At 40.5% G+C, this 21,543-nt stretch overlaps 1 protein-coding gene across 1 annotated transcript in view; it reads left to right on the forward strand.

Moving 5' to 3' along the window:
• The first annotated feature begins 9,572 nt into the window (after window positions 1–9,572).
• PLPP4 (phospholipid phosphatase 4) overlaps window positions 9,573–21,543 on the forward strand; it is a 53,870-nt gene continuing 41,899 nt past the window's right edge. Inside the window, exon 1 of the mRNA XM_044450506.1 lies at window positions 9,573–9,795. Within this exon, the coding sequence (XP_044306441.1) occupies window positions 9,606–9,795 (190 nt within the window). The 5' untranslated portion in view covers window positions 9,573–9,605. The remainder of the gene's footprint in view (window positions 9,796–21,543) is intronic.

Below are 21,543 nucleotides of genomic sequence, written 5' to 3' on the forward strand. Positions count from 1 at the left end.
ATTTTCTGAATTCCTTGCTGCTTAGCAGAGTACAGCTAGAGTGCCAACTTCCAGTAATGGAAACATAACTTCCCAGTGTTATTTTTCATTGTGTGCAAAGTATGTAAGTGGTTCCTAGTACTGAAGACACATACATGCCTAACATACTATGCAACAAAAAAGTATAATAAGGTTCCAGCCTTTCCCAGGCTGATCCCACACCCCCTCCCCAGCCGATGATAATTTGGGCATCCACGCCACCAGTCCGAGCAACCATGGCTAATGATCAGGGAGCTGGCAGGCACCATGTTGGGGGAGGCTGAAATAAACACACAGTTACACACATGGAGGATGCCAATTTCCTGTGTCAGCCTGCAGTCCCTCATGCCACATCACACGCTGATGCTTTAAATGTCTGGATGGGTTTTGGAGTATGCAATGGCCTCTTCTGTGAAGGGAGGGACCCAAAAATCTCTGAGCATATAGCCGTTTGGAACTAAGACCACATAGCTTACATCATCAGATTTATTATTCTAGAAATAGTAGTCCTATTTACCCAAACATTGGGTTGATGAGGCACTAAGAGCAGGAGCACATGTGACCAGTATCATGCAGGGATAACTAAGAAGGACCTCTGCGATATAACTTATCGCCACTGCCACATCACAACCTGAAGTACTGGCCGTTGTATCATTGAATTCAGGAGCAAAGCGTTTCCATGTAACTACTGTACTCCTCAGAGGTGGCCTGTCAGTGCCACAGAAGATCAATCTAGACTTTGGAGTGACATGATTGTGAATACTAAACTTTACTGCTTTGGAAAATAGTTAATCATCCCAATAAGGGTGAACATCAGATGTTAGGGGTAAATAACCATTCTGAAGCTAGTAAAAACTTGTTGTCATTTTTAAACCAAATTTGGGAGAAATGTGCAGCTCCTCAAATAATTCATGCAATGGGAAAGTGACCCAAGAGAATGTTCATGTGTAATGTCTCTTAGAAGGAGAGCTTAGCTCCTTTTATACTCAGGGGTGGATGAATTTGTTTTATTATGGACATTATTATGTACACTCTTAGAAGTTCAAGAGTACCAGAAACCCAATTATTAAGTAGGTGAAATGTGAGATGGCATATATGCTATTCAAATTTGTTGAGCTGTATAGATTTGGCTGGATAGATCTTTACCACCTACCCAATCATAGATTAATTGGACAAATATGCATATTACAACTTCATTTGCCCATTTAGTTATTCTATTTGTTTCCCACCTTTTTTCTGGCAAGGAGCCCAAGGATCATGGCTTACATAATCTTCTTCCTCTCTGTTTTATCCTCACAACAATCCTGTGACGTCGGCTATGCCAAGAGTCTGTGACTGGCTCAAAGTCACCTAGTGAGCTTCAGGGCTAAGTGGGGACTAGAACCCACTACACCACACTGGCATTTCAACATTGAGCTTGCTAGCATTAGGACCATAGTTCCATGGCCAAGTGAGGACTAGCATTCAAATCTGCAGAGTCACAGTCCCCTCCTCATATCTCTACGCCAGCTAGAAACGGTTCAAAAGTGTGAAACTAGGGAAGATCACATTAAAATGTGCACTGAATGGATGGTTCACCAATCAATACTTACATCTGATTGCAAACTCTGTGTGGGTTTAACACCTGAATGGGACTGTTTACTGTAACAGTGATGATCTGTACATTAGGAATCCTCTTTTAAATCTTTCCATTTTTAAAATCTTGCGGATAAATGGCTATATCAGTTAAGATTCTCAGTGAAACATCTGCCTGGTTGATTGGATTTTTTTTAACATATACTTGTTCTTTGGTTACAGATTCTGATCAGGCAACTTAGCTTGGGGCCAGGGAGATAATTCTGCCAACTCATCTAAACGAATCTAACAAGATATTATTAATTCTTTGGGAATGATCAAGAGAAGATGCAGTAACAAGTGATGCTTTGTTTTCTCTCTCATAGGCCATTTCTTTCCTGACACCACTGGCTGTCATTTTTGTGGTGAAAATCATCCGACGCACAGACAAGACTGAAATTAAAGAAGCTTTTTTAGGTAAACTGAGAATCAAGTTGTTGTTTTTTTAATAGGAAGTTGTTGCCTTGAGAAATGTTAGAGGCATTTCAAATCTATCTTTCAGGAAACAGGTGTACTTTGGATGTTCTTATAACCTTTAAAAGAAAAAGAAATAGACTCCCTAGACTTTATTGGGTGAAAGATTTTATTCTTCTTGAAAAACAGTGTTCTCTGTTGCTACTTAAGTCAGCAGAAAGTACAGATTGAGCAATAAAAACAAGCAAAGGTGAGAGGAGTGGGCGAACATTATGTGCCAGTAGAAATTGTATTAAACAGTAGTTCTGCCCTTGGGGAGATGAACAGTGTGTGTGTGTGTGTGTGTGCGCGTGCGCGCGCGCGTGCGTGCGCACGTACTCGTATATGTTTCTCTTGAACTTGGGGAAGTTTTCCTTTTCACAGTAATTTATCTTTCAAAAGGATTTCCAGACTTGCTAACAGCACTATCCCATCGACCCTGGGCAGCATCTAGTGGGCCATAGGATTTTTTAGGGTCCAAGCTCTGACATCGGAGGTGGGAATCCCCACTCAGAACAACGCAGGCAGCTGGAATGGAAAGATCAACAGAGGGCCATACTTGGCCATCTAGCTGCTTTTTCAGGGTGGAAACAGTATAGAGATGATCTTCAACTCTGTGCTTCTCCCACTCTGCACAGGATGCCTGCAATTTTCTGAGTTTTGCCAACACCCTGGTCTGACAGAAAGACAAATAAGTGGACCCTTGATCAAATCAGTCCACAAATTGCCCTGAAGGCAAAAATGATGGAACTGAGACTTTTGCTTTGGGCTCCTCATGAGCAAGCAAGAGTCACTGGACTAGACAATAACACTAGGAAAAGTCGAAGGCAGAAGAAGGGGATGACCAATGATGAGATGGATCAATTCCATAAAGAAATCACAGCGTTGAGTTTATAAGGACTTGCAGATCTTTAAAGGATAGGACATTTGGGAGAAACCCTATTCATTTTGGAGATGTCGTATTCAATCATAGAGTTGCCATATGTCAGAGATGGCTTGAGAGCACTTAACAACAACAGTTCTCTAAGTTCAGAGGGTTATAGACAATCGCACCCTAAATCAAATTGCCTCATGGCAAAACCTTCTGGAAAAATGTGTGTTTTCAGTTTTATCACTCCTTACTAGAAAATCTTGGAAAGTGTACTCTAATAATTCTTAGTACCATATTTCAAACATTCCAAATGCATCACAAACATCATCTCAGTAAATTTTGTAATAACTATATAGGCACACTATATATACCCATACTGCAGATGATGCCGAAGGAAACAGTGGTTTGCTTGATCCAGGTAGGGCCACAATACTTAAGAAGTCATTGTATGGATGGCATTCTATTATTATTATTATTATTATTATTATTATTATTATTATTATTATTATTACATTTCTATGCCACCCCTTGCCGAAACCTCGGGGCGGCTTACAACACAATAAAATACATTGAAATGCTATTATTGAAATACTATTATTACTATTGAAATAATAGTAAATAGCTGCCCCAGCCCCGGATCTGGATCAGGGTTACAGTGGAGAAGACAAGAGCTAAAGAACCCTGCCCCAGTGCCATGGTTCTGATCTGCATTGGGTCTCCCAAAGCTCCATTTTACCTTTTAAAATCCATTTGTGCACTTGGTAGTTTCTACAAAAGCTGCAGACTGTAGGGACTAGACCTGCTTCCCCTAAAAAAGAGTTTATAGATGCAGATTCTGAACCAGAACTGGAAAAAGAGGTGGGATTGGAATTCTTAGCTGAAATGCCAAGACCAGTACACCCAGTGCTAAGCCAAGTCACTGACTCTGTGAGAAACGCTGCTGAACAGGAGTCCAGTGGGGGTGGGGCAACACTAACAGACTGATTATTCAGCACCAGAGCAAAAGGACAACCTAATTAAGAAGGGTCAGACATTCTTGCTGCCTGGCTCAGAAGCAGCAGAGTCCACTCTGGAGGTGGACCCTGAAGTTCATCCCTTTGCATTTCTTCAATGCTACGGTGTCCATCCCTGCTGCAAAAAGGAAGCATTAAATCCTCGTCTTGAATGAGCAGAGCATCTGTCACATTCAGCATGGGAACAGCTCCCTCAGTAGGAGCTGTCCAACACCTTCCTGCTGAAGCAAGGAGATGCATGAGAAAGTGTTATACCTATGGAATAGCACCTTGAATTAATTCGGGTTTCTGGAATCAGAAACTCAAGGTAATGCCGCAGGTGTGTGTTATGCAACATGCTTGAATTTCCAATAAATTCTCTGAGAGGGCAGGTAAAATCATTAAGGAAGAATTGCTAGAAGATAGTCTAAACTGGAGAGACTTGAAATATTCTTGAATCACTATCCAAAAGTTTTATGGCGTGCTTAGCAATTCAGCAGAAAGGAATAGGAATGTGTAAACAATCCACTCCATCAGTGTGTGTGTGTGTCTGTGTGTGTCTGTGTGTATTTCTTAAGTCTGTATCAACTAGAAATGAATGTGAATAAAATACACTTTACATTCATCAATGCTTGTATCTCCAGACTTGCAATGCATTACGTGGAACAAGAACACTTATCTGCTAAAATGTGCACATTTGAAAACTACATGAAGAAAAATGTGTACATTTCAGAAATTTATGTGAAGATGCTTTACTCAATGAGCACAGTTTGAAAAATGCACATACAATGCACATTTTAAGGCACAAAAAGATCCATAAAGCTTTATTTCCATTAAAGAGAGAGAGAAAGAGAAAGAAAGAAAGAAAAGAAAATTGACATGGATATAGGAAATGGAGGAAATCTGAAGAGCAGGACCTGGTGGAGCTGCACATTACTAGAAAGCAATGCTGAATTATCCACAGAGCCTTACAGGTTTTCCTGATAACAGAAACCATTACAAAATTGTTCTTGGATGGTTGCATAGACAGTAACTTATGATCTGGTGTTGACCAAGAGATCCATTGGAATTCTGTGACAAGGGAGCAGCCACCCATATCTTGCAAAAGGACAGCACATATGGTGGCACCTTGGCTCACGTTCACCTTGGTTCATGACCAAATTGGGTCGCGAACAAAAATTTCTTGAACATTTTGACATGGGTTGTGAACTCTGCATTGGATGGTGACCAAGATCGCAGCCATCTCCCCCCATCCCCCGAGGGGGAGATGGCCATGATCGCAGTTGCGTTCGTGCAGGGAAGACGTGTGATCACAGGTACGCTCCTGCAGGAAAGCCAGGCACAATCTCTCCCCTCCCCCCAGTGCCCCGGGATGACGGGTGCGTGCAGGGATGATGGGCACGTGCAGGGATGATGGGTGTGATCTCGGTCATGCTGGGGGGGGGGGCAGGGAGATGGCTGCATTTATGCTTGGGGTGGGGAGAGGGAGATGGCTGCGATCTTTGTTGTTCTTTGTCGCTTTGCTTCACATTTTTCTGATTTAAAAAAAACATTTACACAACAGATTAACCTTATTTACATTTAACCTTTTGGGGAAATTTAACTTGGCTCACGACCAATTTGGGTCATGACCAGAGTCCTGGAATGGATTAAGTTCGTGAGCCAAGGTACCACTGCACTAGGCAGTTGGTGGTTGCTCTCTCTTCTGAGAAGAGCCTCAAGCCACCAAGCTTGCAAGATTGCAGTGAAGTCATTTCAAAAATATGCATAGATTTCACATTGTGGTCTTTTAAAAATGCAAGAAACTTCACCTAGCCCAAGGTTCTTAGAACCTCAAACAAAACTTTTTCACCCATCCTTGTTTTAGTTTGTGAGGGGTCGGTGACATGAACTCACTTTTCTGTAGAGCCTTCGTGACTGGCAACAAACAGAGCAATGAAAAGTGGAGACGACTGGAGATCCCATCTGTCTTCCCCTTCTGTGTATCATATTGGATGGCACATGGCAGCGGAAGGAATCTGTGTTCTTCCATATATTGTCACACTCCAACCCTCATCAGTTCTAATCAACTTGACCAGAGGCCTGAATGAATGGAGCTGGAGTCCACAAGAGGTGGAGAGCTACAGTTTCCCTGCTCCTGGTTTATAGCTTCCAATTGGTTTGGAAGTAGGCAGTTGTTTATGAATGGAGCATTCTGAACTGGCAGTAGGGATTTATGAATCAGACATGTTTGATTCTGCTCCTTGTCTCATGTTTCCCATACTATGAATGGAATCCTATGGAGATTAATGTAAGCCCTGACCCTGGAAGCTCCCTCTTATCCAATACTGAATAGAGATTATCTATTCAGTACAGCAGAGATTATCTTTGCTTCCCTGCTTTTCCTACTCTGCGTATCTCTTAGATCTCATTTGGGCTTGCTTCTCTGCGTATCTCTCTCATTTGGGCTGCCTAGCTATGATGTTTAGCTATGAAGGAGAGGGGAAAAGGCTGGGGTGGCTGCAGGATGCTTTGTATTTGTTCTCTCTGGTCTCCTTCTCTCCTACCTCCCTTTATCCCTTCTTCATGATGGCTATCTTCATGATGTGGAGACCCCACACAGTCTCCAGCTCAGACCTCAGAATGCCAAGTATGCTGTCCCTACCCTTAGAAGGGCAATAGGATCAGTCCCTTTATGCATTGCATCCCATTTCTGCATCAGTTTGTGATGGGGTGGAGCCAAGATGGCAACGGAGCAACAGCTTCTTTGCTGAGCTCCTCATCATATTTCATTTGTTCTTATTTGATTAATTTGTGATTCATTTTTCCAAAGAAGTCAGCATACTTCTCATGTTCAATTACATACACCTTTTAACTGTACACTTTTCCAAATATACCCATTTTTTCAAATGATGTGCTCTAATATGATGTGGTATTGTGCACACTTTCACTTAGTATGCATTTGTACTTGATGTTTTTGTACTTAGTATGCATTTGTACTTGATGTATTTCTTGATGTTTTATATTTTTAATTCATTCAGTAACCAAAGTTCACTAGCAGGATTGCAACAATTAAAAGACGAAATTGCAAATAGTTGAAAAATAGAATATGTTTTTGTGTACACTTTTTACAATTATAAATTGCCTTGCAAAACTTGGGCAAGAGCAAATATTGCAGTAGCACCACATTCCAGTTTGTGTATAGCTTCAGAAATTATGCATTTGGTAAACTAATAATAACATGCAAACCCAAGACATCTCATCCATCCCTAGCTGGCTGAGCTGCTTCTTTTTCATCAGTTATTACTTCCTTGATTGTTGTCTTGTTGAGACCTGCACTTTATCCTCCCTCTCCGTCTAAATAGTTTGAGTAGCAGCAGGTCTGAATTTCCCACTGGAAGTAGGCAAGGACAATGTAGCTAACTAATTGGCAGGCAGTGTTGAGAACTTGTGACTGTCATTCATGAATCAATGATGGAAGAGACTGCATAGAAAACTGAGGATGACCAAGGCTGGAATAGTGTCAGGCTTTAGATTTAATTTATTTAAGGGTGCAGTCCTGTGTGGATAACTATAAGTCCCTGAACTCAGATACATCTGGGGATGTGATGCAGCCAAGAGGAGCAGCAGAGGGCTCTTCTCTTCTACATATTCACTCCACAGCATGAGAAGTCTAGAGCAGCTTCAGGACACCTCATATCCTGATTTCCCTAGTTCTTTCCCTCCCTGTTTCCTTTCTTCCCTCTGCAAGCTCACATTTCTGCCCTCAGTCCACAGCCAGTGTGGGTCATTCTGCGTCTGCTGCAAGGAGGAGAGGAACAGGCTGGCACTATGTCTGCCTTCAGTCCTGGGAATCTGAACTCTCCTGTGGCTTCTCAGACAAAGTCCAGGGGCTATAGGATCATTCCCCAAGAAATTTACTTAATTCTACTTTTGACTTATTAGGAATCAAATTCAAAATGCAGTTCTTTGTTTGTATTCATTATTTATATTGTATTCTTGGTTTTGTTTTTTGTCTTTGTTTTAGCTGTTTCCTTGGCTCTTGCCTTGAATGGAGTCTGCACAAACACTATTAAATTAATAGTGGGGAGGTAAGTGTTAAATATAACAAATGTTGTCTCCAATTTAGATATTAATTTAATTTATATACTACCTTTGTCCCCTCTCCCCCCCCATAAAAAAGGCACCTAAGGCAGCTAGCAGTAGCATTAGAGTTGAAAACAAAATCTTAATTAAAGCATAGCATGAAAACAAATAGGTTTAAAAACACAGCTCCACAAGCTGTTGAATATGCATTAATGAAGCTCTGCTGATTCTGGATGGAACTGGCAATTAGGGCATTTATATGGCCAAAAATTAGTATCATCACAGTTTTTGATGGTTGTCGCAGCATCCCCTGTAAGGTAAGGGATAGCTGTACAGCGGATGATGAGACAAACGACTTGTTGTGACAGCTGTGCTATTGTTCAACTGAAATGTCCATTAAGGGTAGGCTCAGGAATGCATCCGAAAGGACAGGAGTGCTGTGGAAGCATTCATTGATTATTAACAAGGGTTTATTGCAAAAGGCGGTAATACTGCAGTCCTATTAGGAAACTATCCCCGTATTTGTCTGCAGACTGCTTCTGAGGAGCCTTTTCCTTTGGGTTCTTTTAAAAGTCATGCAGTGGCATTGTGACATTTCCGTTCCATGACCCATCAGTAGAAGATGGGCAGGCTCTTGGGCAGAAGCTGCAAATATTAATCAGCAGCAAGGGATCTGCTCTTCAGGTGCCATAATCCCTGAAATAAAAGCTTGTGGGTTGGGTCTGAGCTTACTTAGAGGAGGAACATTGAAATCAATGGGACAATTTTGCTTCCATTGATTTTGATGGGTCTGCTGTAACTGTATTTACATCTGAAGCCAAGCCTATGAAAATTAGTGTGGGACACTAAACACAGAATCACTTTGAGTAACTGGAAGTGATGGGAAATCATTGGACTAGCTTTTCAGGAGCTGGCTCCAAACCATTTAGGACTTAGACATTGGGCAAATAAAGTCAGGTTGATGCACATCTTTAATATTTAATAGCATTGTGTCCTTTTTGTTTTTCCCTTAACTTGTGCCTTGTCTCTTCATTCTTGTATCTATGTGCAATGACATGCTTACTGTTTCTATAAATTGTTGTTTACATATTCCACTTACTGCATCCTAATCCATTTATTTTTCTTACAAGCCGGTGAACCTTTATGTGTGAATGGGTGTGGGGGATCCACAACCAGTTTTAGATTTCTAGTATCCTCTTTTTTGACTGTGTTTAGCCTTCTCAAATTAGTTTCCAAGAGGTAAGCTTACACTGGCTTGGAGTTCAATTGTCCTGTCCCCCAAATACCATATTAATTGTGTAACACAAGTGCCAAGGCATTTTTAAAATATTCTGCTTGCCCCCTTTTCTGGAGCTTATATATGAAACCTAAATTATAATAATTAACCAACTAATTTCTGTAGCACAGTCCTTTGCATTCTGATGTGTGTCCCCTCCTTAGCAAGATGATGCTCTAAGCTGTTAGAGATCTTAACAACTTTCATGGCCAGAGCACTTCAGATGAAAATAAGTAATTGATTCCATTTAGCACCCTGGATCAATAAGAACAGGAGGAAATGAACTCCCCCAGCATAAATAGTCTGCTTAATTGTAATGATCACTTCAGGTTTTACCAATGGCTGCTCTTCTGTTTCAAATGTCTGTGGTGTTTCTTGCAGACCTCGTCCTGATTTCTTTTACCGTTGCTTTCCGGATGGAATAATGAATTCTGAAATGCACTGCACGGGTGATCCAGATGTGGTATCAGAAGGCAGGAAAAGCTTTCCTAGCATCCATTCTTCCTGTGAGTTCATTTAAATGTAACACAGTGGGCTTTTTGCTGAGAAGTTGGCTGAATGTGGAGGTAGGGAGAGTATTATTGGAGACCCAGGGTGGAAATATTGCAACGTGTTAATGCATCTTGAATCTACAGCAAGCTTGTGCTGTTTGTGGCATGGCAAACTGAAAGTGGCCATGCATCCTGGAGTGGTGGCTTGCCAGGTGCTTATGCAGCACCTGTTTTGCCTGATGTGGAAATTCATGCAGCCCCGGTATTAGAAAGGATAGCTCACAAGTTGCACCAATTTGTTCCGTGGAGGAGTGGGGAAGCTCTGACTCACAGGCTGGATGCAGATGCCTCTTCACCAAATTTGCGGTCTCCCACGGGCCTCCCACTGTGCATCCAGAGGTGCCTAATTTGTTTTCCAAACTGAACAGCTGTGCAGAGGGATCTTGTGTGTCCACCTATGCATAAATTTGCATGGATATGTGGTTGTGAATGCTGTGGATGAATGTGTTCCTGTGAATGGTTTGTGTTGAGTATTTGTAAACATGGTACATAAGTATGTGTGTTCTTTGTGTTTGCGTAGATAAATGATTGTGAATCTGTATAAATGGGGCATCTGCAAAACATGCAAAACAGGGTGTGGAGCAGCCCCAGCCTTGGCCAGGACTGACCCTGCCCACTTTGGACCTCACCCACTGCCACACATGCAACCCCCAACGCATTTCCATGGTAAAGCATTTTATCAGTCAGGAGCTATACAAGTTGTCCAATCAAACTCAGCGAGGTGATTTTCTTTGTTTCTGTCTTGCGTACTAACGGTCTTTAAATTATCATCTGTCATTTCTGTGGAGATATTATCATTGTTATCTGGAAATGAAACTCTTATACAATAACCATTTCAGCTTGAAGCACAAATAACTGGTTCAGAGAATCTATTCAGAAGAACTTCACACACACACAGAGTCATGTGCATATGGTGCTGTCAGAAATTTATGGAGAATGGCAATTTCTTGAGAGCATTTCATGGTAAAGGATAAACAAACATACAAATAAGCTGATGACATGGGCATCTTAACTCATCAAAGAGCTGGCTGTGTATATTTCTTGAAAGAGTCAGGACCACGCTGATGTAAACATACCTTCCTGGCCAACACTCCCGCCTCCACATACACATCTCACATTTACCTTCCAAGAAAGTAAAAACACAACAGAAAACACTAAATTTGCTAGAAAAAAAAGTATATGCATTTTTATTTAGTGACTAAAGGAGAAGATATTATGCTGGCTTCTGAGGCTACAATTCTAAATGCACCTACTAGGGCAACTTCCCCCCACCTGGTATTCTCTAGATATTTGGGAGTTCAACTTCCATCCTCCCCAGCTATCGTAACTGATAGAGAAGAATGCAGGTACTTTAAATCCAAGACAGCTGTTAGATACCACCTTGGGAAAGGGTGTCCTAGGATTAAGTTCCAATGAATACACTGGAATTTACTTCAGCTTGAACATGTCTAAGATTGGACTGCAGTGCTTAATTTGTTCATACCCGTATATTACCCTGTAATTTATCATTTGCTGGCTTTTTGCTGGCAGTTTGGATTTTCTTGCAGTGAAAAAACACCTTTGTGTTTCAGGCAATGTGAAATGATTTATATGAAAGCGCTTTGTGGACCAAGAGGTGGCCGCCTTTCCACTCAGAGAGGGTCACAGTCAGGCACTAAGCACGTCTATGTAAACTTGACCTAGGCTTTTTCTTGACTGACCTGGAATCTTTTAATTTTTTTCAGCGTAGTATGTCTGTTCTCTCCATTAATGGATTGAAACAGAACTAGGAAAGATGGGAGACTTGTGTGTAGTTGTAATGGTATGTGCCAGGGATCTACTAATTTGGGTAGAAGTGCGTCTTGTCATATTTGTCCCAAGAGTATTTACACAGAAGCCTATTTCAAAAAGTTGTTTATTGCTCAATAGTAATATGTACACAATAAAGACATCAGGAATGGTGGTAGGCACTGTGTGAATTCCAACAGGGGATTAATCAGCTCATATCTAACAAATAATTCTAGTCAAATTTATCATATAAAGTGAAACAAAACCAATACACAACATAGGAAGGCATGAATATGACTGGAATATGTGGAAATTAGCTTAAAGTCTTGCTTGCCCTCTAAACTGGGGGCTGCTCCATATTGAAGACTAGGCTATGGACATGAATTATGGGTCTGGAATCAGGTGAAATGGAATAGAGTTCCTGGGGGACTGTAGAATTTGGGGCTAGGCAAATTGGATTTCTTCTATATTAAAGGAAGGGAATGAAGGAAATGGGTGAAAGGAGAACAGAAAAATTGGAGAAAAGAACTCATTGGTTTATCTCTAGTTGGAGATGGGACACAATCTTTACTTGAACTTATCAGGACAAAAGGGAAGGTATATTGAATGGGGCAACTAGATTCAGAGCATCCACACCAACTTCTAGTTCCTTGTGTTCCTCCTCCTTTTTTTCTCTTGACAAAACTTGCAGTGTGTCATAAGGGTCATAAACACTCCAGATTACTTTGTGTACTGACTGAATCCTCCAGAGGATGTTTACACTCACAGTAGACATGAACTTGAGAATGTGACATGGGGTGAGAAACTTTCCACTGGTTTACTTGGGAGACACTGTACTAAAGATGCTAGGATTCTGATCAGAAAGTTCACGTAAAAGTTAGAACACATTTTCTCAAGTGTGTTTCTAAATGTATGATAGAAAAGGTGGAGCCTGCAATGTGTATGGAAAGGATCTCCAAAAGATAGGATAAGGGTTGGAAGACACATCTCCAGGGATTGGATATGTCCCTACTGGATTTTTAATGAAGACATTGCAGTACAAAGAAACTCCTGCATATATTGTGGAAAAAAGTCTTGAAAAAAGCAGGAAGTGGGTTGCTTCTTGAGCAGAAATGAGGCAACCAGAACCAGGTACCCTTTGGAGAAATGTTGATGAAGGTCCCTTGGAGAGCCTCTGTGCCCTGGAAGAGTGGCCCAAAAGTAATATTTTGAATGGGAGCAAATGAACTATAAGCATCATGAGGTATGCCATGCACTTGGAGCAAATGGTGTCAAGAGTCTCAAGGAGCCCAGGAACAATGAGCACTCCATCTCTGGTTTTTTAAATTGTATTTCAACAAAAAAAGGAAAATGTTGCTGGGTGAAATGGTTACTAAAAGAATACCAAGTGTTATATATCAGAGGTATTTTGTTCAGATCTAATTCATCTGGGATTTCTCCAGGATTGCTATATTTACGGGTGGGGATCTCTATCTAGCCATACTTATGAATAGTCATACAACATATTTGGGATATTTTTATTTATTTATTGTGTACAGTTTTATGCTACTCAATGACTGATGCTTGCTGGGAGGTTCACAAGAATTAAAAACATAAAATATATTATAAAACATAATATAAAATTAAATGTATGAATTTCCAGCAAAATACATGCCAGAATATAATATAAAAATTAAATGTATAAATTTCCAGCAAACAAGCAAGTAGAAGCCAGGTACAGTACAAAGATTTAAAATAGAAACTGAAAAATGAAAATGCCTGGAAAATTGGAAAGTCTTCACCTGGTGCTTAAAATAAAACAGGGGCACATGGTGACCATTCTTAATACCCAGACTTACACTCATTCCACAACTGATAATTAATGATTGTAATTGTAATGGTTAATGTTTATAAGCTGTCATGCAATGCCATGCATAAGGGACGGCATATAAAAGTTTTAAATAAATAAACAAACTGAGGTGCCTGAGCAGAAAAGACCTACTTCTGGGTAGCCAACCATCTCATTTCCTTTGATTACTTCCTGGTTAATATGCCCTAATTCCACTGGGAAGAACTCAGTTTGGATGAGACTGAGTAGGTTATTTTGCTGAATTGTGTCCTAAGTACATCATGATAAATTCTTGACTTAAAAGTCACTTGCTGATTGGAATTCTTGCTCCTTTCCACCAAATATGCAAGCCCTCCAAGGTTACACAGGTGGCCAGACTGAACTTCTTAAAGTGACTTAACACACCGTACTGAAGCAAAACGTTCCTTACGCTTATAGGCCAGCAGTCTGCCGACAATAACTAGAATTGTGCACCATGTGAGTTCTAGGAGGATGATGGAAGAAGGAGAAGGCTTAGTCTTCTTTCTAGTCAGCCAATATGCCATAACATTCCTCTGCCAGCAGATGTTGTATAGGAACACCATTCCAGGTCATTCCAACTTGCTGCATTCAGAAGCACTTATCCAGACATGTGTAACTCTGCATATGTGTCTGCTGTTATCCTTTTTTTCTTTCTGGAAAACATAATTGGGTCTCTCAGAAAAAAAATGATAGCTGACATGATTAAATCCACTTTGCATCTCATGATATGGAAGTTAAAAGCAGCCTGCCAGAGTTCAGTATAATTTCCCTCCGTTAAGTTCGAACCCAAAAAAGAAACCAGCTGTGAAGGTACCATGAGGTCAAGCTATGAAGCTCGGTTGCAAGCAGATAGTCTTCTTTATTCTTATTGTCAAAAATTTGCTTGCTGTGTGAGGGTCGATTTTCTTGTCAATGTTTGGAAAAACATTTTCTTGTAATTTTAATGCATTACATAATATTCATCTAAGCTGCCTGGCCCTGGAGTTGGATGTGCATTATCCCAAATAGCTCTTTTGCACATGGTCCAAAACAGAAGAGAAATTATTCTCAGGAGCTTGAAAATCTTTTATTATGCCCAATGTGTTTTAGAAAGAAATTTCTTTCCTCAGGTGTGACTTACACTTTTCTAAACATGTAAATAATATTTCCAGTGCTTCTTCTGCCTAAAATTGCTCAAAAGTTTTGAGCATTGTAAGACAATGTCTCAGAGTTTTGGGGTTCATAAATGCCTTCTCCTCTTGTTGGTTCCTTTGTTCTCTTGCACACCGAAGAACTCAGATGAAAGCCCTACACAATGTTTGGGGACTGAAAAGATCACAAAAGGGAAAGATCATGATCCAAGAATGGAAACCCATTATCACATTAAACCCATTTTTGATCTTCAGTTATTTCCCTCTCACATCTGTTTATTTATTTAAAACATATCTATGCTGTTACTATTAAAATACCTTGAAATTTGTGTGACATTAAAACCATATCCAAAAGTACAACTGTCCCCATAAAACCATCAAGCATAAACATCAAAGTATGTTTCATGACTTGTATGAGTAAATAAGCTTTCTCTAACCTGGAACTCCTCCATAGCCAACTGCCAGGAATACTGGAAGTTGCACTCAAAGACATCTGAAGGACACTAGATTGATGGAAGTTGATCATTCATGAAAGCAGGTAAATGCATCAGAAAATCACCTGGGATTACAGTTGACCTGGCTGTTAGTGGTTTCTCATCAGGAAGGAGAGAAAGCAGGCATTATCTTGCGGGCTATCTAATTGTCACATTTTCAGAAGGCACCGGAATGGTTTGTATGTTACTGATGACAACAAGCCACCTGGCCTGGGTTCACATATAACAACAAGCTGAGTGGCTCACCTGTCATGGCTTGAATATCCTGAATGGCTGCTGACCCACATTGCAATCCACTGCAGCTTCTTAAATCCATGGAAGGTGCTGCTGATCACTGACTTTCTCAAGTCATCAACAGAAGATCATTCAACACTACACAGAAGAATAAAACCAGTCCCTTTAAAAAAAAATGTATTTTTTTCCTTCATTGGAACAACATGAATGGAAATGGTAGGAAATAGTCAAAATGCATTAGATATGAATTCACCAATTTCCATTTGGGCAAATTAAAAAACTATGCAGAATGTATCTTCTTAATATGTTGTTCCTTCTTAGAATATTTTATGTGTTGGATTGGGTTGCTAATATCTAATGTAGAAGAGAGTTTAAATGGAAGAAAATATTCTTAGGATTTATTTATTTCATTTTAACATATGCTATTTTTATTTTGAACCTCTTTTCCTCAAATAGAAGATGATTTAAAAGAAAACAAATATAAACATGCAGGTCTGCAGTATATCCCTTTCTGGATATCCAAGCTCATATCTGCCAAGTTTCTGAAAACATTGTTTAAGCTTTTCAGTTTATTAACGGGTATGTTTGCTGGCTTAGCACCCAATAAACCTCATGTCTTCCAATCAAACAAATGGCATATGGGTTACAGGATCAAACCCCTCACTAAATCATGCCATTTACTCTTGGCACTAACTCAGGTGATTCTGTTGCAGGCTAATTATGTCAGCATTAAAGTGCATTTTATACGTCAATCTGTTCCTATATTCTTGTTGTTCCAGGAAGTATTGCAGATTTTGCCAGTTTATGACTCCATTTTTTTTCCTGGGGAAGACATAGGGTTAGGGTCAGTTATTAGGTCATTTAGCAGAATAAAGTGCTAAACCCCTGGGATGAAATCATGAACACAAGCTGACAAAAATTGGCAGTGTACATGAAACACCTGATTTTATGTTGTTGGCATTCTACAGTCATTGCCACCAGTTGGATGCAAAACAAAGTGAAAGAGAAAGAAAACATAGGCTCAGAAAGATAATCCCTTCATTCTGGTTCTAATGAATCAGTGAGGCATTGTGGGTCAATCCATCTGTGGAAACTCGGTGCCATAAACTGGCCATATTCTGCTGCAGGGGGTTATGCCATGGCTTGTGAACCTGGCCAGAGTAAGTCATTGTTGTGTTCTGTTTTAGGGTTGTGGGTGGTGTGTTAACCATACCAGTAATTCACTGTCCAAGTTCATATGGCATTGCAATCTGTGGTGCAAGCCTGCCACAAGTCTCATAGGCAAAATAGTGGCTGGCACACGTAATGGTCCCCATGGGTTAATTAATCAATGGTGGCTTGTGGTGACGTGATTCAAAACCTGTTGCTTTGAAGAAAGACTTCGCACTGTGTGAGATGTTTTGCATTAGTTCTTTGCAGGTTGAAAGGTTTGAGCAAGGTAGTCAGGCATATTCCCCATTCAAAGCTAGCACACAACCACAAACTTACACATTTCTCAGTCTCCTCCTCCTCCTACTACAAAATGGTTTTAATGATGTGGTTCAGTCCAGGTGTTTTATACCACAATTCCCATTTATACCACAATACCTCCAGATACCATGGTCAGGGGGCTAGTACAACACATCTGGAGAGAACTATCCTGAGGAAAGCTGCTGTTTTGTTAAGAATAATATTCTCGTACATGTTTTCCGCACAGCTCTTCACCACAATACATACATTATTACATATTTACTCTATAAATTAAATCATGGGAACCTATTCACTCTCTTGTGAACAGATCATCTATAATTTTTAAAGCTTTAAAATCATTTTTATCCTTCCCTTCCTCCAAGGAGCCCAGAAAGATATACATGATTCTCTCTCCACTCATTTAGTCTCTGAAAAGCCCTATGAGGTAGGCTAGGTTTAAAGTTAGTAGCTGGTCCAAGCTCACACCGCCAGCTTTTTGTGGCTAGTTGGCGATTCAAAACTGGATTCTTTGTTTGGGTGCTACCATAATCAAATCATCAGAATGGAATGGAATAGAACAGAATGCTAGAAAGACTAGAAAATATAGGACCCTGTTTGCACCCCGTGGGGTGATCTAGAACCTTCAAATTTGTAGATTCTTTTTTATTCCATTTTGTCTTTGTATAGTGGTTTATCAAATCCTTAATACACATGTTCACAACCAGAGTGTCTTTCTGGATCAAAACCAGCACCTGGATGCCCAAATGTTGTGGCCAGGAGAACACTTGCACTCTTAAACCCAGTGCACTATCTGTACCTGTTCCTAGATATGTCTGACTTGACCACAGTGGCACAGGGTCTCAGTTAAATCCACTCCTTTTCCAGGGAGCTTAGATTGGCACCCTCTGTGTTGTGTTTTTGGAACAAGCAGCAATCTTTCTGTTCCAGCAGGCCTTTGGAAATATTCTGGACCTGTGAGACTCTATTAGATTAGTTTTATTCTATATATTTTTAGCATTGCTAAAGTTGACAATTTATATAATTTTAATATTCTAGTGAGTTAATTATATTTTTTTAACTTTTGTATATCTCTGTTTATGTTGTAAGCTGCCTATATCCCAGTATTAGACTAATAATAATAATAATGGCTGTAATTGTATGCCCAATTACCTGGGAAAAAGCCCCACTGCATTGAATATGACTGAGCATATGTGTGTACAAGGTCATGCTGCAAGTCTTCATTTAAAAAAAAGTTCTATAGTGCTTCATTTTTTGGGGATAACTACTTAATTTTCATTTGCTGCCAACAATGTGTGAACAGCAGAGCCAATTGTCTGTAATATTCTCTGATATTCCTTATGAGGACCAATATAATATGTGATTTAATTAAATAAGACATAATGCAAAAGATCTGGCAGCTGTTCAGTGCATTTAAAAGAAGAGGGAGGCCATATCTCCCAAGACGTCTTGCAATACGGTTAAATATCAATGCCATAATATTCATAGTTGGTCAAGAAGATGCTTCCATAAGGGAGGTGTGTGGCTTGAGTCCTCCAAATGCCATGCTCTTTGACTATTTGCTGAAGCAGTTTCATTGGACAAAAGTCTCTTGTTAAGGGTAATCTTGGCTTTTAGCAATGGCTTGAAGAGAGAGTACATGGGAAATAAACTCTTCTAAGGCCATTTTGTTGTATGAAGCAAAGCAAATCCAGGCAGACCAGATGTACGTGAAAAAGGGTCAGAAAGTAAATCAGAGAAGTTCTTTTTCTTCTTAACCCCACTCTGCTCTTTGTTACTGTAAATAGCCCACTGTTTTTAGCAACCAAAGAATGATTTCTCAGTACATCATTTCTGAATGCCCTGTTTGCAGTGAATACTTGATTCCAGGCACCAGCTGCTATTTGGGAGGGTTGGGAGGTCTACATTCATTCTTGGACCAGGGAGATGAATGATTCAAGTGTAATCTAAATCTACACTTGGATCATTTTAGCCCATGTATTTAAACACATGTATTTGTGTACAGGACTCAGTGAAATCAATAAAGCTTCCGTTTGTTCAGAAGTGTGGCTTCTGGCATGAACTTTTAAAGTTTAAATTCTAAAGTGTGGTTTCATATGGCACTTTACCTTAAATCTCTTAATATTAAATTTACTGGGCTATGAACAGTGAATCTATTGTCAAGCCTTAAAATGGAATATATCTGGAGCTGAAGTTTGGAGAATCCCACATTGCTTGCACAGCCAAAATGCTACTGAAAAAAAAAAAAATCCTACTGGACTAGATGACATAGATTCAGTAACCCAGGAGTAATCAACCCGGTACCCTTTAGATCAGGGGTCTCAAACTCGCGGCCCGTGGGCCAATTGCCAGGACGGACGGACGAGGGGCCCTGTGGCCTTCAAACTGCCGGCGGTGCCCAGGCCGGCCTCCGGAAGCTACGTGGGATGAGCTGCCCACCACCACCGCTTGATGCAGCCCAGCCTCACCCAGACTCTACTTCCAGCGGCCCCCAGGTAAGTTGAGTTTGAGGCCCCTGCTCTAGATGCTTTGAAGTACAAAACTGTAATCCTTGACTGAGGATTGTGGGAGTTGTAGTCCAAAGCATTTGAGGGATATCCCATTTTTCCTTAGCGTTTGCCCAGATCAGCACATGGCTACAGGACATTGAAGTCCATGGCCATGCCCCTGATGTCTTGTGGTTCTTGCCTGAAGGTCCACCCAGCACTTCAACATGAGACCCCCCACATTGCTCTGAGCAGGCTGTCCTGGCTGAGGAAAGCCACCATGCCCTAAAACTGCCATCTCAGGGCAGATTTTTCTCCTCTACATCTTCTCCCATTGTGGAGGACACGGAAAGCAAAACTGGGTGTGCTCTCCCTCCCAATTAGGAAGAAGAGCAGTGCATTCAGTAAAGGGAATCCCACTGCAATCTCTTATGGTTGACATGACAGGGTGATTCCACCCCCCAATCCCCTGGCACCCACTGGGGCAGGGGCTTTTGGAGCCAGAGGCTGCTGAGGAACCCAAATCCCCTACAGGCCACTTGGGGAATCTTCATCAGTTGGATAAAATCCACTGGCCAGAGCTTCACCATCTTTGATCCAGATGTTTATGGGAGGTGTGCAAGTTGGGTATGAAAGCAGCCTTTCCCCAGGGTTGCCCCACTCACTATAAGGTTCTGACACCTATCAATGAACCCAGTAGTCATGGAATGCTGACTGGCATTCGGCAGTGGAAACAAAATGGTCAGGGAAAAGGGAATTTAATGGAATACCCTGGAAGTGAGTGAGTTTGAACAGGAGCATTCTACACAGCAATATTTCATCATATCTAATAACACTGAGAGTCTTATCATCCATGGACCACCTCATCCTCTTTTAAAGTCATTTCAGCCAATGGGCACCTCCACATCTTTGGGCTGCCCATTAATAAACTCAGTAGTCTGCCTCAGAGTATGGCAGCTTTCTGTTTTCCTGGTCAGGGGGTGCATACTGATGCTGTGCACTTCCTGAGTTGATGCACAGCACATCATGTAGCCTCATGGGTGCTCCAGTTTCCCACATAGACCTCTTGGACAATCCAATTGATCATCCTTGGGTCATCTGAAATTGCATCAACTTCAGTCAAAAGGACAGATCTTAGTTTGTGTCCTTGGTGAAGCCCTCATTCATAGACATGATTGTGTACTCCAGGATTTTTGAGAAAGTCTTCCAAGCACAAATATGGGTTGTAGAGAGTGTAGGCGAAAGAAAATCTAGCTGGCTTCTGCTCATGCAGTCCAGCCAGCCCTTGGCCTAGACTCTTCCCAATCAGTTATCCAGCTGGTTTTCTGCATTTCTGAAGGAAAGGGCATCTGCCTTTTTACTGAAGAATTATTGACTGCCCAGTTTTATCTACATCTGGACAAGATGCATCTTTTAAGGGGCAGTTCAGCAGATACAATGGGACTCGGACTGGTGAACTCCTGTTGACTTTTGGATACTTCACATTCAAATGTAAATGAAAATTAATATTTTAATAAATGTTGATGCACATTAATAGAAATATTGCTTCATCTGTTGCAGTCCAGTCAATAGTAGTGGTGGGGCTTCTGATAAGATGATCGAGTAGATGTTTTCCCTATCAAGCATATAATGTTGTTTTAGCTATTTCAGTGTAGCAAAAATAATCAATGAGCTATGTTGGCTTTTGGGCAGAGTGTGATTTTGAAGGCAAAAAGTCTTATTGATCTTTGACAGCCTCTAATTTTGAGAGCTAAATATTAGAAAATTATTTGGGCCATTATCTCTGTTTATTGTGCATTTTAGATCTTTACTCTGAAACATTCTGTTTATTTTCATGTAACTATTGTGTATGCTGTATTGGCTGAATAACAGTTGTAACAATTAATGTTGACTGCAGCTGTTCCAGATCAGAGTCTTTATTAGAAAAAAATCTCAGATTAAGCATGTAATCAATACATTTGAGTGTAACTGTAATACTAGTAATTGTCATGTCCTTTGCTTTTTTAAAGCGTCTTCTCTATGGATTTAACCAAAGATATCTCTTTATATCACAAAGAATTATGCTCTTATGCAAAAAAATCCACCCCCCCCCCATTCTTTCTTCTACAGATCACAACACTCTGAAACTGGAAGTTAAGGTATTAATATGGTTGCTGTATGTGTTGATAGTCTCTGATTTAGTGTAGTTAAAAGGTTTGCTAAATGTGATCTCCATATCCTATTCTATACCATTCACTATTTCTATTGCCTGGAATGACAAAACAGCAAGGGTTAAC

Source organism: Varanus komodoensis, unplaced genomic scaffold (genome assembly GCF_004798865.1).
Source record: "Varanus komodoensis strain SLA01 unplaced genomic scaffold, ASM479886v1 scaffold1, whole genome shotgun sequence".
Classification (NCBI taxonomy): domain Eukaryota; kingdom Metazoa; phylum Chordata; class Lepidosauria; order Squamata; family Varanidae; genus Varanus; species Varanus komodoensis.